The sequence below is a fragment of the Tamandua tetradactyla genome, chromosome 7 (genome assembly GCF_023851605.1).
Source record: "Tamandua tetradactyla isolate mTamTet1 chromosome 7, mTamTet1.pri, whole genome shotgun sequence".
Classification (NCBI taxonomy): Eukaryota; Metazoa; Chordata; class Mammalia; order Pilosa; family Myrmecophagidae; genus Tamandua; species Tamandua tetradactyla.
The window spans coordinates 110565949-110586740 of record NC_135333.1 but is presented as its reverse complement, the minus strand read 5'-3'; the positions used below and the strand labels follow the sequence as shown (position 1 = coordinate 110586740).

At 42.6% G+C, this 20792-nt stretch overlaps 1 protein-coding gene across 6 annotated transcripts; it reads left to right on the top strand.

The window, feature by feature from the left end:
- Window positions 1-482: 482 nt before the first annotated feature.
- Window positions 483-20432, top strand: FAM186B (family with sequence similarity 186 member B). 6 transcript variants are annotated; one of them, XM_077170812.1, is made up of 9 exons: window positions 483-737; window positions 1616-1841; window positions 10159-10212; window positions 10333-10452; window positions 12576-14244; window positions 14782-14974; window positions 16354-16532; window positions 17214-17399; window positions 20106-20432. In XM_077170812.1, the coding sequence occupies exons 1-9, from the start codon at window positions 645-647 to the stop codon at window positions 20248-20250; spliced, it is 2865 nt and encodes a 954-aa protein (XP_077026927.1). In that variant the 5' UTR covers window positions 483-644; the 3' UTR covers window positions 20251-20432. The 6 variants fall into 6 exon arrangements, with proteins under 6 accessions (XP_077026927.1, XP_077026926.1, XP_077026925.1 ...); XM_077170811.1 differs by having other exon boundaries at window positions 10333-10515; XM_077170810.1 differs by lacking the exon at window positions 10159-10212 and having other exon boundaries at window positions 10333-10515.
- The last annotated feature ends 360 nt before the right edge of the window (window positions 20433-20792 follow it).

The following is a 20792-nucleotide window of genomic DNA, read 5'->3' as shown; positions in this document are numbered from 1 at the left end:
CAGGGAAGTGTCAGGTGACAAGTTACTACATGTCAGTAGACATGACACAGCTAAGGACTGAACTTAACAATGTTTAATTCCTTATCTGTTAAATGCAACACTTCTTGTTAGCAAGGAAGAATACTTTGCATGTATGTATATTTATGATTACACAATCATTTATTCATTCATTCAATAAGTGTCTATTGAGTGCCAGGCACTCATAAGTGCCAGACACTTATGCCTAAGTCCTAGACATACAGTGATGTCCATTTAAACTGTTTATTTCACAAAGGCCTCCTAATGTATGCCAATATTTATAGCAACATTATTTACAATAGCCCAAAGGCATAAACAACCCATGTCCATCAACAGATGAATGGATAAATAAAATGTGCTATATACGTACAAAGGAATATTATTCAGCTGTAAAAGGAATAGGAAATTCTGATACATGCTGTCATTCTTCCAAACACACCGATGATGTCACTGGGGAAAGGAGAGTCAGTTGGAACTCGCTATCTGACAGTTATGGGAGGAGCTGTGGCTGGGAAGAAGGTACCCAGGAGCCACCTTGGGGCCCTTACCCTAACACAGTCAACATCATGTCCAGTCCTGTGTGCCAGAGACCTGGGACATCTTTATGACTGACCGAGTGATCGGAGATGGAGGACAACATTCCACAGTTGATGACCCCCATGTCCGTGAAAGCCATCATCTCAAGGATTGAGGCTGCCCAGCTAACTCGGGCTCAGAAGGTAGCCACTGAAATGAGGGAGGCACCTTTGCTTTGGGGTCTGATGTAAGGGGCTGGGGAATGAACCTGGATTTGGGCAAGATTCCAGTTCTGGGTCCTCAGGGATCCTGGGATGCTCGGCTCCCTGGGTTTGCAGATAGATTAATATGAAATATCCACCTCTTAGTCTTGGCTTCTCCAGACTGAGCTGGAATCAAACTGCCACCACCCCAGCTCTTCCATGAAGCAGGGCTGGGACCCAGAAGTGAGTAGACCACAGAGAAGGGGCAAGGATTCAGGGAAGGAAGCAGGAAGCTCCAGGATAATTCTGAGACATGTAGCAGTTGTTCTTAAGAGGAAAGGAGGAAGGGCCCTTAGTTCTTGGTTTGGGAAATGCTCTTGACAACCTGTCTGGAATCCCCAGGGTTAGCCCTGGAAGCTCACAGGGCCCAGAGGAATGATCAGAGGCTCCAATCATCTTGTACATGAGCCTCTACTGCATTTTTTATTTGAGCCTCTGATCATGAGGGTTTCTCAGAGCTTCATTTTTCTAATCTTCTGTTGCCTTTGGATCTTTGTAAAGAGAGATGTCCAGAAGTGCTCAGTAAGCCCTGAAATTCTGAATACATGTTTGCTGCAGATTTTTTTTGTATCTCTCCCTTCCTAACCTGATTTAATAATAAAAATGATAATATTAGCTAGCATTCGTGCTGTGTGCCAGGCCTTGTTCTAAGCATTTTACAAATACTAATTTATCTCATCCTTACAAAACCCTGTGATGTAGGCACTATAATGAGCTCCACTTAACAAGTAAGAAATGACTTTCTAAGGTCACACCACTAGCACTCTGGATCCAGAGTTCAGACCCCTAAACACTACAATCTGCTACCTCCCATATAGGATATTTCTACCCAGCTGTCCGACATCTTGGACAATGTCAATTGTGTCATCAACCATTTCCAGGAAGAATTAGGATATGACTTAAAAGAAAAGGCAAAATCTCACCAGACAGAGCAGAAGAACAAGAAGAGGTTCATCTTGCTGGAGAAAATTGCCTCCTTCTCCAAAGATGTTAAGACTAAAGAGAAGCAGCTGTATGAAATTCTCCACTGGCTGGGTGACTGGGGTGAGTTTGCAGACTGGGTGCAGTCTTGAGGGTGGGTGCCTTCCTCCCCAAATGCTGGTCTCAGCTTGCCTAGTCTCCTTCCTCCCCAAATGCTGGTCTCAGCTTGCCTAGTCTCTTCAGCATTCACTAAGAGGGGAATTTGGGGTGCAGGAAGCATGGGACACACCACAACGTCTCTCTGCCAGGGAAACATTCCACCACATGTTTCACAAGATATCATCTCCACTCCTCAGAGGAAGCATACATATTGTCCAAAATAATACATAGTGACACTGGCCACATAAATGATGAAGTCTAAGTTATGGGTCTGTTAAGACATTTTATTTTCTTTAGCAAGATAAAAACTAAATTTAAAACCACAATAGCTTATCTCAGGAATACATGGGTTGTTCAACATAAAATCATCAATGTAATATACCATATTACTAGAACAAAGGGAAAAAGAACATAATTATCTCAATTGACGAAATGGCATTTGACAAAATCCAGCACCCTTTCTCAATAAAGAACACTCAGAAAACTAGGAATACATGGGAACTTCCTCAATATGTTAAAGGGCATGTAAGAAAACTCACAAAACTCACATACTCAAGAGTAATAACTCTTCCCCAAAACCAGTGTTCTAGTTTGCTAGCTGCCGGAATGCAATATACCAGAATCAGAATGGCCTTTTAAAGGGGGAATTTAATAAGTTGCTAGTTAACAGTTCTAAGGCTGAGAAAATGTCCAATTAAAACAAGTCTATAGAAATGTCCAGTCAAAGGCATCCAGGGAAAGATACCTTGGTTCAAGAAGGCCGATGAAGTTCAGGGTTTCTCTCTCAAGTGAGAAGGCACATGGCAAACACAGTCAGGGCTTCTCTCTCGGCTGGAAGGGCACGTGGCGAACATGGTGTCATGTGCTAGCTTTCTCTCCTGGCTTCCAGTTTCATGCAGCTCCCCGGGAGGCATTTTCCTTCTTCATCTCCAAAGGTCGCTGGCTTGTGGACTCTGCTTCGTGGTGCTGCAGCATTCTCTGCTCTCTCTGAATCTCCCATTCTCCAAAAATGTTTCCTGTTTTATAGGACTCCAATAAACCAATCAAGACCCACCCAAATGGGTGGAGACATGTCATCACCTAATCCAGTTTAACAACCACTCTTGACTAAATCACATCATCCAGGGAGATGATCTGATTACAGTTTCAAACATACAGTATTGAATAGGGATTATTCTACCTTTATGAAATGGGATTTTGATTAAAACATGGCTTTTCTAGGGGGCATACCTCCTTTTAAACCAGCATAACCAGGAACAAGATACGGATGCCCACTTTTACCATTGCTATTCAACACTGTACTGGAAGTTCTAGCCAAAGTAATTAGGCAAAAACAGAAAAGAAATACAGGCAACCAAATAGGAAAGGAAGAAGTAAAACTATCTCTATTTGCAGATTCATGATCCTATATATAGAAAATACCAAAGAATCCACAAGAAAGCTAATAAATTCAGAATGTGGCAGGGTACGAGATCAACACATAAACTCAGTTGTGTTTCTGTATACCAGCAATGAACAATGTGAAAAAGAAATCAAGAAAATGATTCCATTTACAACAGCATCTAAAAGAATAAAATATCCAGGAATAAATCTAACCAAGGATGTAAAAGACTTGTACCCTGAAAACTATAAAACATTGCTGAAAGAAATTAGAGAAAGCCTAAATAAATATCCATATTCATGGATTGGAAGACTTAATATTGTTAAGATAGCTTATTGATTTTTGACAAGGCTGCTAAGTCCACTCAAAGGAACTTTCGAACAGTCTCTTCAACAAATGGTGCTGGGAAAACTGGATACCTAAACACAAAAGGATGAAATTGAACTCCTATGTCATACCATATATAAAACTTAACTAAAAATGAATCAATGACCTAAAAAATAAAAACTAAAACCATCAAAATCCTGGAAGAAAACATAGGGAAACAACTTCAGGACTTGTATTAGGCAATGGATCCTGAGACTTTATACCAAAAGCATAGCAACAAAAGGAAAAATATACAAATTGGACTTAATCAAAATTTAAAACTTTGGGGCATCAAAGACATTATTAAGAAAGTGAAAAGACTGCACACAAAATGGGAGGAAATATTTGGAAACCACATAACAGGCATATATTGTTTTTACTGCACTTTGCTTTATTGTGTTTTGCAAACATTGTACTTTTTACAAATTGAAGGTTTGTGGCAACCCTGAATCTAGCAAGTCTATTGGCACCATTTTTCCAAAAGCATGTGCTGTGCTCACTTCCTGTTTCTGTCACATTTTGGTAAGTTTTGCAATATTTCATCCTTTTTCATTATTATTATATCCTTTACGGTGATCTATGATCTGTCTGTTTGGACTACAAACTGTACCCTTACAAGACAGTGAAGTTAATTGATAAATGTTATGTGTGTTTTGACTGCTCCACCGACCAGCTGTCCCCAATCTCGCTTTCTCTTCTTGGGCCTTCTAATTTCCTAAGATACAACAATATTGAAATTAGGGCAATTAATAACCCTACAGTGGCCCAAGTGTTCAAGAGAAAGGAAGAGTCCTACATCTCTACATGAAATCAAAAGCTGGATACAATTAAGCTTAGTGAGGAAGGCATGCTGAAAGCCGATATAGGCTGAAGGCGAGGCCCCTTGTGCTGGTTAGCCAAGTTAGCTTATCTGTAATCTGTTATTTTTCTCTTTGGAGCAATGAAAGTTGTCTAAAATTGAGAGTGATGGTGATTATACAACTGTTTAACAAACAATGCAATATACCAGAATGCGATATACCAGAAATGGAACAGCTTTCGAAAAGGGAATTTATTAAATTGCAAGTTTACAGTTCTAAGGAAGTGAAAGTGTCCAAATTAAGGCATCCAGACAAAGATACCTTAATTCCAAAGAATGGGCCAATGAAGTTTGGGATTTCTCTCTCAGCTGGAAAGGCAATGGCGACATCTGCTGGCTTTCTCTCCTCATTTTATTAGCCTTCCCCAAGGGTGTTTTTCCTTCTGCATTTCTAATGATCTCTGGTTGGGTGGACTCTGTTGGCATTGTTGGCTCTGTTGGCGCAAAACTTTTTCCAGTAAGCAGCCCCACCTTGAACATAGCTAATGTTCAACATCATTAGCTGTCAAGGAAATGCAAACAAAACCATGATCCCACCCAGCAATACTGAATGAGGATTCAAAGCATGGCTTTTCTGGTGTACATACTAGCTTCAAACCAGCACAACAACTAAATGATGATATTGTGCTATCCGAATATATTTCAACAAAATGTGCAGATTCAAAATAAATAATAAATTAATTTTAAAAAGAATGGTCATGATTCATGGGTGAAATCAAAATATCAACATGAACATGAGTGTGAAAAACTGTTTATTCCAGCCCTCGTGTATGACTTTGACGGGTTCAAGACTTCAGTGGAGGAAATAACTATAGATGGGTTGTAAATAGCAAAGAAACTAGGATTAGAAGTGGAGCCTGAAGATGTGACTGAACTGATGCAATCTCATAATAAAACTTTAATCAATGAGATACTGCTTCTTATGAATGAGCAAAGAAAGTGGTTTCTTGAGATGGAATCTACTCCCGATGAACATACAATGATTACTGTTGAGATAACAACAAAGAATTTAGAATATTAGTTGACAGAGCAGCAGCAAGGTTTGAGAGGATTGACTCCAATTTTGAAAAAAGTTGTATTGTGGGTGAAACACTATCAAACAGCATCACATGCTACAGAGAAATCTTTCAATGAAAGGAAGAGTCAATCAATGTTGCAAACTTCATTGTATCTTATTTTGAGAAACTGCCACAGCCACTCCAACTTTCCTTCAGCAGCCATGACCCTGATTGACATCGGGGCAAAACCCTGTACAAGCAAAAAGAGTCTCTGAAGGCTCAGATGACGGTTAGTTATTTTTAGCAATACAGTATTTTTATTTTTAAATTAAGGAATGTACTTTTTTTAGACATAATACTATTGCACTATGTGCAATATACAGACTTAATAGACTGCATAATGTTTATTTGCACTTGGGAAACCAAAAAATTTGTTTGACTTGCTTTATTGTGATGGTCTGGAACTGAGTCCACAATATCTCTGAGGTATGCCAGTATCTGATAATGGTTTAATATCCAGAATATGTAAAGAGCTCCTACAACAAAAAGATAAAGAACCTAATTAAAAAGTAGGAAAGGACTTGAATAGACATTTCTCCAAAGAAGATATACAAATGGCCCTCAAGCACATGAAAAGATGTTCAAAATCATTAGCTCTCAGGGAAACGCAAACAAAACCATGATGAGATACCACTCCAAATCCACTAGGATGGCTATTATAAAAAAGGGGGGGTTACAGTGTTGAGGGGGCTTCAGAGAAACAGGAACACATAAGTGCGAATGTAAAATGGTACAGCTGCTCCTCAAAAAGTTAAAAATATAATTACCATATGACCCAGCAATCCCACTTCTAGAACTTAGAAAGCAGAGATATTTGTATACCGATATTCATAGAAGTATTGTTTACAATAGCCAAAAGGTGGAAACAACCCAAGTGTCCATGACCAGATGAATGGATAAACAAAATGTGGTATATTCACTCAATGGAATATTATTCAGCTGTAAAAAGGAATGAAAGTTGATGAACTGTGAAGACATCACATGAAGTGAAAGAAGCCAATACAAAACAAAAATATTGCATTATTCCACTTGCATGAAATATCTAGAATAAGAAAATTCATAGAATCAGAAAGTAGATTACCAGGAGCTAGGAAGGATGTGAGGAAATGGGGGAATTAGTGCATAATAGGTACAGAGTTTCTATTTGATGAAAAAGTTTTGGTAATAGACAGTGGTGTGGGTAGCATAGCATTGTTAATACTATTAATGTCAATGGATTGTATGCTTGGGAGTGGTAGGGATGGTAAGTTTTATGTTGTATATATGTTACGACAATTAAAAGAGAGGGAGAAACTGAAAATGTAGAGCTGGAGTTCCAGTAGCAATGTTTCTTGAAGATGAATGCATAATGATATAGCTTTCACAATGCAACTGTGTGATTGTGAAAACCTTGTGTCTGATGCTCCTTTTATCTACCTTATCAACAAACGAGTAAACATATGGAATAAAAATAAATAATAGGGGAAACAAATGTTAAAATAAATTTAGTAGAGTGAAATGCTAGTGATCAATGAAAGGGAGGGGTAAGGGGTATAGTATGTATGAATTTTTTTGTTTTTTTCTTTCTTTTTCTGAATTGATCCAAATGTTCTAAGAAATGATCATGATGATGAATATGCAACTATGTGATGATATTGTGAATTACTGATTACATATGTAGAACAGAATGATATGTTAAGAATGTTTGTGTTGTTATATTTTTAAAAAATTAAAAAATTAATTTAAAAATCTGATGATAAAAATAAAGAGAGGGAGAGAGAGAGACTAAAGAGACAATGACATCTAAATGTAATACATGATCCTGGACTAGATCTAATAATGGAGGAAAAAGCCCAAAAGGACATTATTCAGAAAAATGAAAAAAATTGGAATATAAACTGTAAGCTTTTTTATCAATATAGTTCTTTTTAAAAAATATTTTAATTGAGAAATCTTCACACCATACAGTCCATCCATAGTATAAAATCAATGGCTCACAATATCATCACATAGTTGTATATTCATCACCATGGTCATTTTTAAAACATTTACATGACTCCAGAAAAAGAAAAAAGAAAAAATTCATACATCTCATACCCCTTACTCCTTTCTCTCATTGACCACTAGTATTTCCATCTACCCCAATTTTTTTTTACCCCATATCTCCTCTATTATTTATTTCTTTTTTTATCCTTATTTTTTTACTCATCTGTCCATACCCTGGATAAAAGATTCATCAGATACAAGTTTTCATAATCACAGTCACATTGTAAAAGCTATATAGTCATACAATCATCTTCAAGAATCAAGACTACTGGAATACAGTTCAACAACCTCAGGTACTTCCTTCTAGCCACTCCAATACACCATAAACTAAAAGGGGATATCTCTATAATGCATAAGAATAACCTCCAGGATAACCTCTTGACTCTGTTTGAAATCTCTCAGCCACTGACACTTTATTTTGTCTCATTTCTCTCTCGCCTGTTGGTCAAGAAGGCTTTCTCAAGACCATGATGCTGGGTTCTAGCTCATCCTGGAAGTCCTGTCCCATGCTGTCAGGGAGATTTACACCCCTTGGAGTAATGACCCACATAGCAGTGAGGGCAGTGAGTTCACCTGCAGAGGTGGCTTAGAGAGAAGGGCCACATCTGAGCAACAGAAAAGATTCTCTGGGGATGATTCTTAGGAATAATATAAGTAGGTTTCGCTTCTTCTTTGCAAGAACCCCAAGACTGAGGGTTCAGCCTAATGAGTTGGTTGTCCCCACTGCTTGCGAGAGTATCAGGAATTCCCCAGATGGAGAAGTTTGCTATTTCCTCCCATCTCCCCAGTCCCCCAAGGGGACTTTGCAAAACTTTTTTTATTCTCTGACCAAATTACTCCAGGATATATCGGTGTATCACATTAACCTGTACAAACCGACATCAATATAGTTGTAAAACTTGGTAACTATGTTTAATGTGGTTGCATTAGTGAAATGTACAATGGAAATATTAAGTGTTAAAGAAGCACAATATACAACCTACTCTCAAATGTTAGTATAGATGGATGGATGGTGGATAGATAGATAGATAGATTGATTGATTGATAGATAGCTATAGAAAGAATGATGGAACAAATGTGGCAAAATGTAAAAAGTTGGTAAATCTGGGTATCTGTGTATGGAGTATTTGGAGTTCTCTGTACTTTTTATGTATTATTTTTTGCAACTTTCCTGTAAATTTGAAATTACCTCGAAATAAAAAGTTAAAAGTTTTGGTAATGGATGGTAGTTCAATATTGTGAACGTAATATCACTGAATTTTACACATGAAAGTGGCTAAAATGGGAAATTTTTTGTTGTATATGTTACCAGAATAAATTAAAAAAAAAAACTAGCTATTTCAACATGACAAGCAAACTCACCGTCCCCCTCTCTATATGGGACCTGACTCCCAGGGGTGTGGACCTTCCTGGCAACGTGGGACAGAAATCCTAGAATGAGCTGGGACTCAGCACCAAGGGATTAAGAAAACCTTCTCGACCAGAAGGGGGAAGAGAGAAATGAGGCAAAATAAAGTGTCATTGGCTGAGAGATTCCAAACAGAGTTGACAGGTTATCCTGGAGGTTATTCTTATACATTAAATAGATATCACCTTTTCAGTTAAGGCATAACAGAGAGGCTGGAGGGAAGTGCCTGAAATGTAGAGCTGTGTTCCAGTAGCCATGTTTCTTGAAGATGATTGTATAATGATATAGCTTTCACAGTGTGACTGTGTGATTGTGAAAACCTTGTGTCTAATGCTTCTTTTATCTACCTTATGAACAGATAAGTAAAACATATGGATTAAAAATAAATAAATAATGGGGGAACAAATGTTAAAATAAATCTAGTAGATTGAAATACTAGTGATCAATGAAAGGGAGGGGTAAGGGGTATGGTATGTATTGATTTTTTTCTGTTTTCTTTTTATTTGTTTTTCTGAATTGATGCAAATGTTCCAAGAAATGATCATGATAATGAATATACAACTATGTGATAAAAAAGAATGTTCATAGTGTATGTTGATTGGTTTTATTAATAAAAATTTACAAATAAAACCAGCTATTTTACAGAGGAATCTAAGGGTAATATATCAAAGCACTGAATGTCCATTACTGCCTGGGTCCTGGGCCAAACTGAACTGATGCCAGCTGTGATCAACTGGACACTCATATAGGTATGGACCAACAGCATACAGCCCTGGAGCCATATGGTACCTTCCACCTGATATATCAGCATCATTCCATCACTGGGCTTCAGCAGCTGTGATATGTGGAGGGTGCTGCAATATTGGAGGAATATGGTATAGGCTGTGCCCCTACAACTCTCCCACTCTCACTGCACTGTCCCTGGGGACCTCACAGTTTAGTGGTCCCTTGGAGGCCCCAGGAACCAAGCAGGGCTATTTACTCCAGTTAATTCATTTAATTGTCCAGATTTATCCTAGGCAACGGGGATAGAGCAACAAGACAGACATGTCTCTGCCCTTATAGGATAACAATATTATTTAATGTCTAGTGTGTATTTTCTACCCGGTAGGCCTCACTTTAATCATTTCAAATACATTTTCAAATGTATTATCTCATTTACTCTTCGCCCAACCCTTTTACAGGCAAGGAAATTGAGGCTCAGGGGAATAGACGTCTTGCCCAACATCACACAGCGAGTAAGAGGTGAAACCAATCCGATCTCAAAGTCTGCTGGGGTAACTCCTGTGCTATAGGGCTGCTTGGGACTCCCTAAAGGACAGATTATTCTCAGCCTGCGCCCCCAACTCCTTCTCCAGGTGACAGTCTGAACTTTGAGATCAAGAACAGGAAGAGTGAGAAGGAAGAGGAAGCTCTAGATGAATGGATCGAGGTGATGGAGAAAGTGCTGCCTCTCTCCCTCATTGCCACCAAGGGAGGTATCGAGTCTCTCATTTCCCTTTGCTCCACTCTCATTGAAGAACAAAAGAAAAGGGCACTAAGTAGGTTCCAAGAGCTTCTGGGAGGGGGCTATGTGGGTGGATGGATGCTATTCTCAGGGGAAGAAGTCACACACTGATATTTATGGGGGTCTTTCAGACCCTATTCCACTACAAAAGCTTTATCTGAGAAGGATGAGCAGTGGTGAAGGGGTGGGGTATTGAAACCAAGCTGAGCAGTGAGCAGCTCTGTGCTCTCCTTTAGAGTTGGAGGTTGGAGTCATGTACTAGAATTTATAGCTAGAACCTGAAGAATATTCTTTCCTCACTTTAAAACCTAGCCACAGCACTAAAGTCTGGCAACGCTCAGCTGGATGCCCTTCTAGAGCCTTTCCAGATTTGGTTGCTCCAGAGTTGGTCAGTCAACAACAAGGCTCAATCTTGGAACTTTACTCCTATTAGCCCTAGAAGGCATCTAAGATTATCTAACTCCTACATTTTGCAGAGGAGAAAGTTGAAGCTCAAAGAAGAGGAAGGACTACAAAGAAAGCTATGACAAGGCCAAGCTCTGTGGTTTTCTAGCTTCTTAATCTTTTTCGTGCTACTCAAGAGCATGGGCTTCACCCTTAGACAGACCCAGGTTTGATTACCATCTCTGTCAATTTTTGGTTGTGTGACTTTGGGCAAGTTACTTCATCTTTCTGAGCCTCAGTTTCCTCATATATAAAATAAGGAAGATACTGCCACTCTTTGACACAAACACCATGCCTAGAACATGTTTAGGGCTCATAAACAGTAGCTAATAGCAGCATTTTATCACTCTGATTCTCACTGGCCAGATTTATTAGCAGTTAAGCAAGGTCAAGTGGGAGAGGGAGAGGGAGAGGGGGAGAGGCAGGGAAAGGTGGATGAGGAGACAATTTCTCCTACAATCCTTACCACAGTATGTCATGAAATATAGTTATTTGTATCCTTGACTTATTTCCTTGCTAGATTACAAACTCCTGGAGAGCAAAGGCTGCGTCTTGTTCATTTATTTTAGGGGCATGTATTGAGCACCTACTAGGTACCTGGTACTGTGATTGATTTAATTAAGTCCTATACAGTAGATGCTATGATTATCCCCATTTTTTTGTATGAAGAAACTGAGACACTTAAAGATCAGGAAACCCGTCAAAGACAAATGGAAAGGAAGGGATTCAAACCCAAGTTATCTGACTTCCAAGTCCAAGCTCTTAATTAACTGCTAAGCCCTGTGACCTCTCTGACAATACTAGCTAGATACTAGTTTGTCTTCAATGCCACTTAATTTCCTTATTTCATTTATCCACTCATTCAAAGTTAGCCACTCTTTTTTTTCTTCCAGTGATGTTCATTGAATGGGAAAATGGATGGATGCTCTGAGATAAGCACTCCACCAGCTTACTATATACACATAATAGGTCCACAGGGGTACAAATATGACCAAGATCCAGAGCTAAAATCTATGAATGGTTGTGAATACAGCATGCACATTCCATGTTTATATCCATTTTCCTGGGGAGAGAGTTCACTGCTTTTATCAGATTAACAAAGGAACTCATAACCCTCCAAAATGGAAAAGCATAACAAAAAAAAAAACTTATTTTTTAAAAACACATGAACAGTTATAGGGCCACACAATAAGTTATCTACACACATAATGGAAAGGGAAAGGGAAGTTTCCCAAGGGATTGGAATCTGTCAGGTGGGCTTCTGGAGTTTCGACAGTTGGCAATAGGGAGCCAAACATAAATGTTGAGGTTGGGAGGAGGCATGATCAGAAAAACAATATACTCCAGAATAGAAGGATCAGGAGTATGCTGAAATAAATTGAACTAGATTGACTAGTCCCAGTCCCCTCCAGGCCCTGCTAGTGCCGCGGAGCTGGCAGAGTCTGAGCGTTAGGCTTTGGACTCGCTCTGGGCCTGGCAGATATCGCTCCTGATCACCTTCCCCGGCCTCACATACAGCTCCTGCTCCTCATTCTTACCAAATCTCTAAGAGGGTTGGATGGGAATTTGGGCCAAGCAGGGTCTGGAGAATCCATATAATCCTTGAGACCCATGAAAGCTTGTTGCCTGTGTTCTTTCTACTTCACCCAGCGTCCAAGCGCACATTCTGGCAAGGCTGGCAGGAAAAGAGCCCACAAAAATCTCCACCCTACCCTCAGCCATTGAGCCCAGAGGAGATGCTCCAGGACAAGAATACCACCTGCACGAGGGTTTCCGAGGTGAAGTCCATGCTTCAGGAGCTCCTGGACTCCACCATGTTCAACCAGGGAGAGATCAGAGCCATCAGATACATGTCTGCTGTGTTGGAGAACCTCAATGAAGCCTTGATCCTCCAGCACAAGGAGAACAGGATCCTTGAGACCAAATACAGGTACATGAAAATAGAGATGACTAAAGAGCTCAGCAACCAGAGGTTGTACTTCCAGAAGTCCCTCCAAGCCCTCGAGAGCAAAAGAGATGCGCTCTCAAAGCAGGTAGAAATTCTAGGAAGAAAGTACCATGAACTTCTCCTTATAAAGCATGCCTTAGAGTTCCAGCTGAAAAAGGCTCAGAGTGCTAGAGGTCAAGCCAAAACTTCTGTTGACTACTCAGGCCCCCCTGAGAAAGAGGAGAAAGAGATGCTTTCAAAGAAAGAAACAGTCATGGAGGAAACACAACAGGAGCCCAAGAGGGAGAAGTTGTTTTCACCACATTCCCCAAGTCCCAGGACCACAGCCTGGGACAGCAGCGATACATCTTCAGCATATCAGTCACTTTCCACTATGGCCACACATTCGAGGATCGCAGATGTATACAGAAGCAAGGATGTTGAAAGTCTTAAACCTGTGTTGCCACCCTCGGGGGATTACAGGTTTCCTAAGAAATGGGAAAAAGCTGTGACAGAAAGTCCAGGCCACAAAGATGCAGAACAGGAGTACTTCTTCCAGGAAGAAGCCCAGGAGAAGGAAGGATTCCAAATTAATTTAAGGAAACAGCCAATGACAGAGAGCCCCAGTAAGGTATCCTTGGAGGGTAGGGTGGATCACTGGGAGGAAGAACTCAGCTGGCAAAAGCGGAAAGAGCAGTGGCTGGGAGAGGAGGAGATGTGGCTACAGCGGCAGAAGCAGTGGGCCCTACTGGAGCAGGAGCACCTGGAGAAGCTGCAGCAGTGGGAGATGGAGGAGGAGTGGAGGGAGCAGAAACAGAGACATGTCCAGCCAGAAAAGGAGCAAGGGAGCTCAAGGGGGGAGGCGGAGCCGTCAAGCAAGGATATAGAGAGGATGATCTTCATGACCACCAGACGATGGAGGGATTCGGAGAAATCAGAGCCATTGTTGGTGCCTCCTCCAAGCCGGGTCCAGTCTGCCCGCCAAGTCAGGAGGTCATACTTGCCCAGGTCCCCTAGTATCCAGCAGCCCACCCCAGTAAGCCAGAGGACCATGAGTGCTGCCGAGTCTACTATGAAAACTCGGACCCTCCGAGTTCCCACAAAGCCCAAGAAATCAGCTTCCTTTCCTGTCACTGGAATATCCATCCAAAGGATGACCTGGCCCTGTCTGCAGACATCCCAAGTGGCTCGTAAGGAGAAGGTATACCAGATGGACCTGGAGGCCCAGAGGAAGAATCTGCAGCTCCTGAGTGAGAAAGCTGAACTGGGGCTACCCCACTACCTGCACAGTAAGGCTTTGGAGCTCACTACCACCACCATGGAGCTGAGCACACTCAGGCTGCAGTACCTATGCCATAAGTACATCACCTATAGACGCTTCCAGAGCCTACGGTAAGGTTAGCACCCACCTGGCACCCACCCATACCAACCGCAATATTTGGACAGACTGAAACCCAATGGAAGAGTAGCAAGGGGCAAGGGGGGATTAGGACAATCACCCCCAGTCTTGGACAAGGGTATCCTGAGGGAGGGGTCAAGAAAAGATGCCTGGCCTCTAAGCCTTGAGCAACACTTGGGGGTGTGGGTGGTAGGGCACATATGTATTGACCTCCTTATGGTGGGCTTTTCTACTAAGCTTACTTCCCTATTTCTTCTCCTCTTCCTATCACCCTGTCCATAACCCCACCTAACATACTCCCTCCATTTTGCTTTACTTTCTCTTCCTGTTCCCAGCCCAGCCCCAAGCCTCTCACCTAATACTGCCTCCCACTTCTCTGCTTCCTATTTTCCCCAGCTCTCATCAACCTCCATTTCTCTTATTGCTCCTAGGAATTACAGAAAACACAGTTATCCCTCCTCTCCCCAAGTTAACAGACTTAGGCAGAGGAGAAGGCCTCTTCACCTACTAAATCACTTCTCTCTTCCTAGACAAGAAGTGATCAACCACATACAAATCATGCAAGAAACTAGGGCTATTTACAAGGCCCAGAAATTGTATATCTTCTTGGAAAACATTGATGGCCAACAGAAGAACAGTCTGCAGGCCTGGACCAATAAGCAGAAGGACCTGGAGGAGAAGCGCCGGGAGTGCCTAAGCAGCATGGTGACCATGTTCCCTAAGGTGAGCCTCCCTACCTGCCACTTCCTTGAGGTGTCAGCAAAAAAAGCACAGTCAGTCTGGATGGGGCCAGGAAATGATCCTCCAGGATATGGGATGTGATGGAGGGCCAGAGGCAGGGAAGAGAAGAGGGGGAAGCCTCTAAACCACAAGTGAAGGCAGGAGATGACCTGTGTATAAAGAAAGGCAATTCCACAATCTATATATATGGGGAGAGCCTGAGAGAAGGACACTTCAAAAAGAGCTATGGAAGAAAAGGTCCTCTGGAGGTATGGGAGGTAGTAGGCTCCTGTAGTCCTGAATTTGTCCAGGGATTCCTCCTTCCTGTACTTATGTGTACCCTGTTCCTATCAGTTCTGATTGCTTTCCAGGTTTAGTGGACAGCTGCCATCTTGGGACTGACCTTCACCCTCATGCTGGGAACTTGCTTTGTTTCTTTCCTGAGTCAGCTTCCCTGTTTTCTGGATTTTAGGTCTTTCTTGATTTACTTCCTTGGTTTGGTGGAACATCTCCTCTAGTTAATTCCTGATAAAGGGTGCATGAGAAGTAAAATCACTGGCCCAGGTTGCCTGAAAATTTTATTTAATAGCTACCCTCACTGTTTTATAAAAAATTTTATTGTGGTAACATATATACAACATAAAATTTCCCATTTAAACCACTTTCAAGTAAACAATTCAGTGATGTTAACTACATTCACAACATCATGCCATCGTCATTGCCGTCCATTACCAAAACTTTTTCATCACTCCAAACAGAAACTGTACCCATTAAGCATTAAATCTCCACTCCCCTTCCCCACACCCTAGCAACCTGTAATCTACTTTCATGACTCTATGAATTTGAATATTGCAGTATTTCATATAAGTTAAGTTATACAATATTTTTCCTTTTGTTTCTGCCTTATTTTACTCAACATGATGTCTTCAAGGTTCATTCATATAGTGGCATTAGGCTGCCAGAAGGACTTTAGCCAGAATGTTTCTCCCAACACAATTTTATATCACATTATACAAGTCCTGATAATTTGAAGATATCTTGACTTTTTGAATTGGTTCTGAGGTGAGAGGAACAATATGATAATTATTTAAAGTGGCTGTGAGGGGTACCCTAGCTTCTTGCCCATAGCCAGGGCTGGGCTGGATGAAAGGATACACAGAACACTCCAGGCACAACCTGGTGTCATGCCAGCAACCAGGAGAATGCTCTCATGGGTTCTTCCCAGGATCCCTGGGTTTCTCATTGGAAGGATTCCCTGGACTTTACCCTCTCTGCTTAGCCATGAGCCAGGCATGGATAGCAACAGTCAGGCGATGCCTCCTCCTGCCCTAGAGAGGGGATAACCTGCTGTCTCTCTGATGCCACTCTGCTTGTCCCTTTAGCTCCGACTGGAGTGGAATGTCCATCTGCACACCCCTGTGGTCACCTCCCCAAAGCCAAGGAAAAGGAAGTCACCCCCAGCTTTACTCCGGTGCATCCACTCCAGAGGCCCTTCTGGCAAGCAACCCATGGAGCATTTTGCATCCAAGCATCGGGAACATGTGTCCCCGTGGATGGCCCGGTAGGTGTGGGGAAGTCAAGAGAACAGCTAGTTGGAGGGGTGAGCTGTCAGAGGGCAGGGGACAGTAGTGGCCAGACTGGGGAGGCTAGCAGCTCATGGAGGGCACAGACACACAAAGCTTGCAAGGCACCTGTTTTCTCAGCTGCCCTGCCCAGCTCTGGCCCACTTACCCAGAGGATAATGTAGTGTGTGTGTGGTGGAACTTGGGTTTCAGGGGCTAGCCCAGCCAGGTAGGTTGCAAACGATGCAACTGAAAGACTCTGTGGACCCACAGCTGAGAATTTACAACCATTTCTACCCTGAACATCCATCTGACATCTGCCATTGGTCCATCCATATAAACAAGCCTGATCTTTCCCATTATGTGACCCTCAAGTTTAAAAAGAGATGTGAGCCTTTGGGCAGCCGAGGAGACTCAAGTCTGAACCCACTCTATTGTGGCATGGATGTGCCTACAAGCCCAGGAGCTGGCCTGGCTGCCTCTCCCAGCAGCTTCTCAGCCAGAGGAGTCCTAGAGGAGTGAGACTTAAAGTTGAAGGGAGAAAAAAAGGAAGGCAGTGATAAAATATCTTTGAGAAGGGAAGATATTTGGGCCTTGCGATTCTGGAGAGCCTGTTGCTTCTCATTCTTTCTTTCTTGTTTAACTCTTTTGTCTCTTTTACCGCTCTTCCCATCCTTCAGCCAACAGGGAAACCAGATGGAGGTCATCTGGAAGACAGACGTGGCCTCTTCCAGTCACCCAATAGAAAAGAAGACCCCCACTAGCCTTCCCTGGGACCAGCAAGGGGTGTACCCAGATGTCCCCCGGCTGTTGGCGTTGGATGTACATTCCTCCTACCACAAAAGCTTGAAATCCCTCAAGGCCCGGTAAGGTGCAAGGCTGGATGGCTGGATAGATAATCTGGATTTGGGGTACCTTCCCATGAAGGACAGGGGCTGGAGTATACACTGTCCCTGTTCAAGGCCCAAGAGATCTCTTTCCAAATGTTAATAATGACCTTATTTATTGTACCCCATCAACAGAGAGATGCTTATATGTGTCATCCAATCATTGGACGTCAGTTTGGGTCACCATGCCTGCACCTTGTTTGTTCTCCCAAAGGACTTTACAATCTCTGAAGATCACTATAGAAGCTGCTCCTTCACGCTTATTCCTTGGGCTGCATGTGAATTGCTAAAGAGTTGTGACTTGCCCTAAACCTGTGGGTTGCTCTTGGGGAGAGCTAGGTGTAGGAATAGAGAGAATGGGACCATGAATGGATGATCAATTCCAGGCTTGGGTCTGGGCTATATTTGGAGGTTTCCTTTCCTTTCTGCCTTCAAGAACTGCCCCTGAGAAGAGTAGCTCAGGAGACAGAGGCAGGATTTACTGGGCCAAGTTTTTCTTGATAGAAAAGGCTCAGCTCTCCTTTGCCTTTTTTGGCTTGAAGATGTCACTACTGAACACAGAAGTCTCTTTCACAGAATCTTTCGAAATCACCAATCCCATCTTCCTCTTGTGGCCCTGGCCCTACTCCAGTCAAATTCTCTGACACCAAGAGGACACTGATGCCTGCCAGGCTAGACCAACAAGAACCAAGGGCTTTCAGATGCTGGTGCTGCCTCCATCCTCCAGATGACACTTCTGTAAGCAGCAGCATCGAAGAAAGCCAGTCCCTGGCTGGGCCTCTGCTATGAAATGGGCTGAGAGTCACAGCTGGGCATTAGCATTATAGCCTACTTGATGCCTAGATACCTGGTTTTCAATTCCTGAAGCGTTTCCAAGGTGGGGTGTGTATGTGTATGTTTTGCTAGTAGGCTCATTTGTTTTTAACTGGGGAAATTGGATACAGCAAACAGAATTGAAAATAGTCAAAACAACTTTGGATGAGGCTAAATCTGCTCAAGATCCTCCCCACAGCATTGGCTCTCCTCTCCAGCCACTTCTGCCTCATTTTTCCACATCCTTGCCAGTGCCTGGGTACTGCCAGCATCTGTCTGAATCTGAGATCTTTCCCCTTTGTTCTCCTCACACACATGTATCTGTGCTTTTGCCTGTGTACACACACCTCTTGACCCAAAGTACTATATAAGTTTAATAACCTTTTGAAAATTTAAGGGGATTCTGTAGAAAAGGATTCACATCAAACTGCTCCGAACAGCAGCTCCCTTCTTCCCTTCTCTCTTCCCCTCCCTCTCTGGTGTATGATGCAAAATTCTAAAATTCCTTCATATCTCAAGCAGAGCTGTTCCACCTACACCCAGGCCTCCACTGGGATCTCAGCTTTTAGCCTAAGCACTTATCAAAATATTGTTCCCGACAAAGACAGCTTCCCCTTTCTAAGGGAATTTAGGTGAATACAATTTTCTTCCTCGTTTTCCAACTCTATACAAATTTATTCATTTTACCACATTACCAGGTGTAGAGGCAAATCCTTGCTTCCACCATCTTTCTCTGTATTCCAGGGTGGCACTACCTATCTAGGCATCAGATTGGCCCTTGCCATTTCTGCATTGTCTTGGGATCCCATGGTTAATGCGCAACAATTTGTCATTCTTGAACAAAAGTTGTCTGATGCTGCTGGGGCCACTGTTGCCTTGGGGTGACGATGATGCTGCCTTCTTTGTGAGCATACTGTGCTTGTGTCCCTCTGGAGATACTCCTTCTTCCACTCCCCAAATCGCATCTTCTCTTTGGCCACCTGTCCTGATCCCCTTAAAGCCTCATGTACGCTTGCTTTGTGGCTCCGGCACACTCACCTCTCTGTGATCCTGCCAATCTTGCTGACCACCCTGATCATTCTGTCCAGTTCACAGCACGGTCTAGATTCACTCCTAGGCCTGACCTCACACTGACCGCCCCATCTTCCTGGTCCGACCAGCACTGACAGCCGACCTCAGTAACAGGCCTGCTGGGGTGTCTGCTTGGCATGTGGGAAATGGCTATTCATCTTCCTTCTGTGGTTTGGGACACCAAGATGGCTATGTCCCTCAAAATCCAGCAGATCCCCTTCTCCAAAATCTTTTTCTGCATTGTCTTATAAGCATCACCCCTGGGCTTTCTGTCTGTAGGTAAGATGGCTGTGTGTGTGTGCACACATGCCAAAAACTCCCTGCAGCTGGAGAAAGATTTTAAACTCTTAACTGCCTGGACCCCTTTCCAGGGACTATTCCTGCACAGGTAAAGTGTACATGGTATGCACGTGTACCCCGAGATCACACAAGCACAGATGTGCACAGATGTCCAGCATTCTAGAGAAAGACAAAAGGGCTTATAACTTGTTAATTGGGAGATTAGATGAAAGGGGAGAAGAAGAAACATGGGTGGGTAGGAAGGAGGGGGGAAGAGGGAGGGGAGGGAAGAACTATTTCGTGAAGTAAGACCAGAGGCCCGATACACAAGAAGAGAAGCAGAGCCCCTGGAATTTGGTAGCAATGTTGCATTGAGCAGGTCCACATCCAGGTGAAGTCTGAGCTCGGCTCTGGGCTTGTCTCCCAGAGATAGGGGAGTTCTTGGATGGGCTGGAATGCTTCATATTTCCAAGGGCTGGGGTTCAGTTGCACCTCCACCTGTAACTATATTTACTCTTTCAGTGCCTTGACGACCCAAAGAAAGGAAAGCCAGAAATCCACAGAGGAGTCGACTGATTCTGTTTGCAAAAAGTCAAGCGAGCTTCCCCCCGGAACCCTAAAAAGCCAGAAGGATAGAAATAATCTCAGCTCCAACTCCATCCCTTAGCCAGTATTTCTCAAACTTCAGAGTGATTAAAAATCTCATGAGAACTTGTTACAAATGCAGGGTGCTTTTAAACAAACACTTTGGGTGCTACTGAGTGGTCCTAGAACTTTGAGAAACACTACTTTCTTTCTTTAGTCACCAAACCATATGTTTTTAATAAAATAGAGGTTTGCTTGCGTTTTTTTAAATTTTTTTTGTCTCATTTCTGAAACCTATACCTCCTCGACTAATTTTTGGATCCAGGCCCATGACCCTCTGGACACTGAACTGGGCACCAATCAGAGATGATTTCCCAAGTGTTATCTCTGTCTCTTGGGGGCCAACAAGCTGGGACAGCCATGATTTTTGTGCCTGGCACAAAGCAGCTGTCGGTAACTTCATTTAATCAGACACGGGGACAAATAAATAACTGACATACAGACGATGAGCATGAAACCTCAGAAGATAACAAAAGGAGATCAAATGGGTGGGAGGCAAATGTGAGTGTGTCTCTGGGGAGTGAGGGCAAAGGTGGAAGGAATGTAGCCACAGAGGTTCCACAT

Coding starts and splice junctions, on each gene's coding strand:
- FAM186B (XM_077170811.1), top strand. CDS start 645: ATGGAGGACAACATTCCACAGTTGATGACCCCCATGTCCGTGAAAGCC. Junction 10,213..10,332: donor TGCCCAACATCACACAGCGA/GTAAGAGGTGAA, acceptor CTCCTTCTCCAG/GTGACAGTCTGAACTTTGAG. Junction 17,400..20,105: donor TTGAAATCCCTCAAGGCCCG/GTAAGGTGCAAG, acceptor TTACTCTTTCAG/TGCCTTGACGACCCAAAGAA.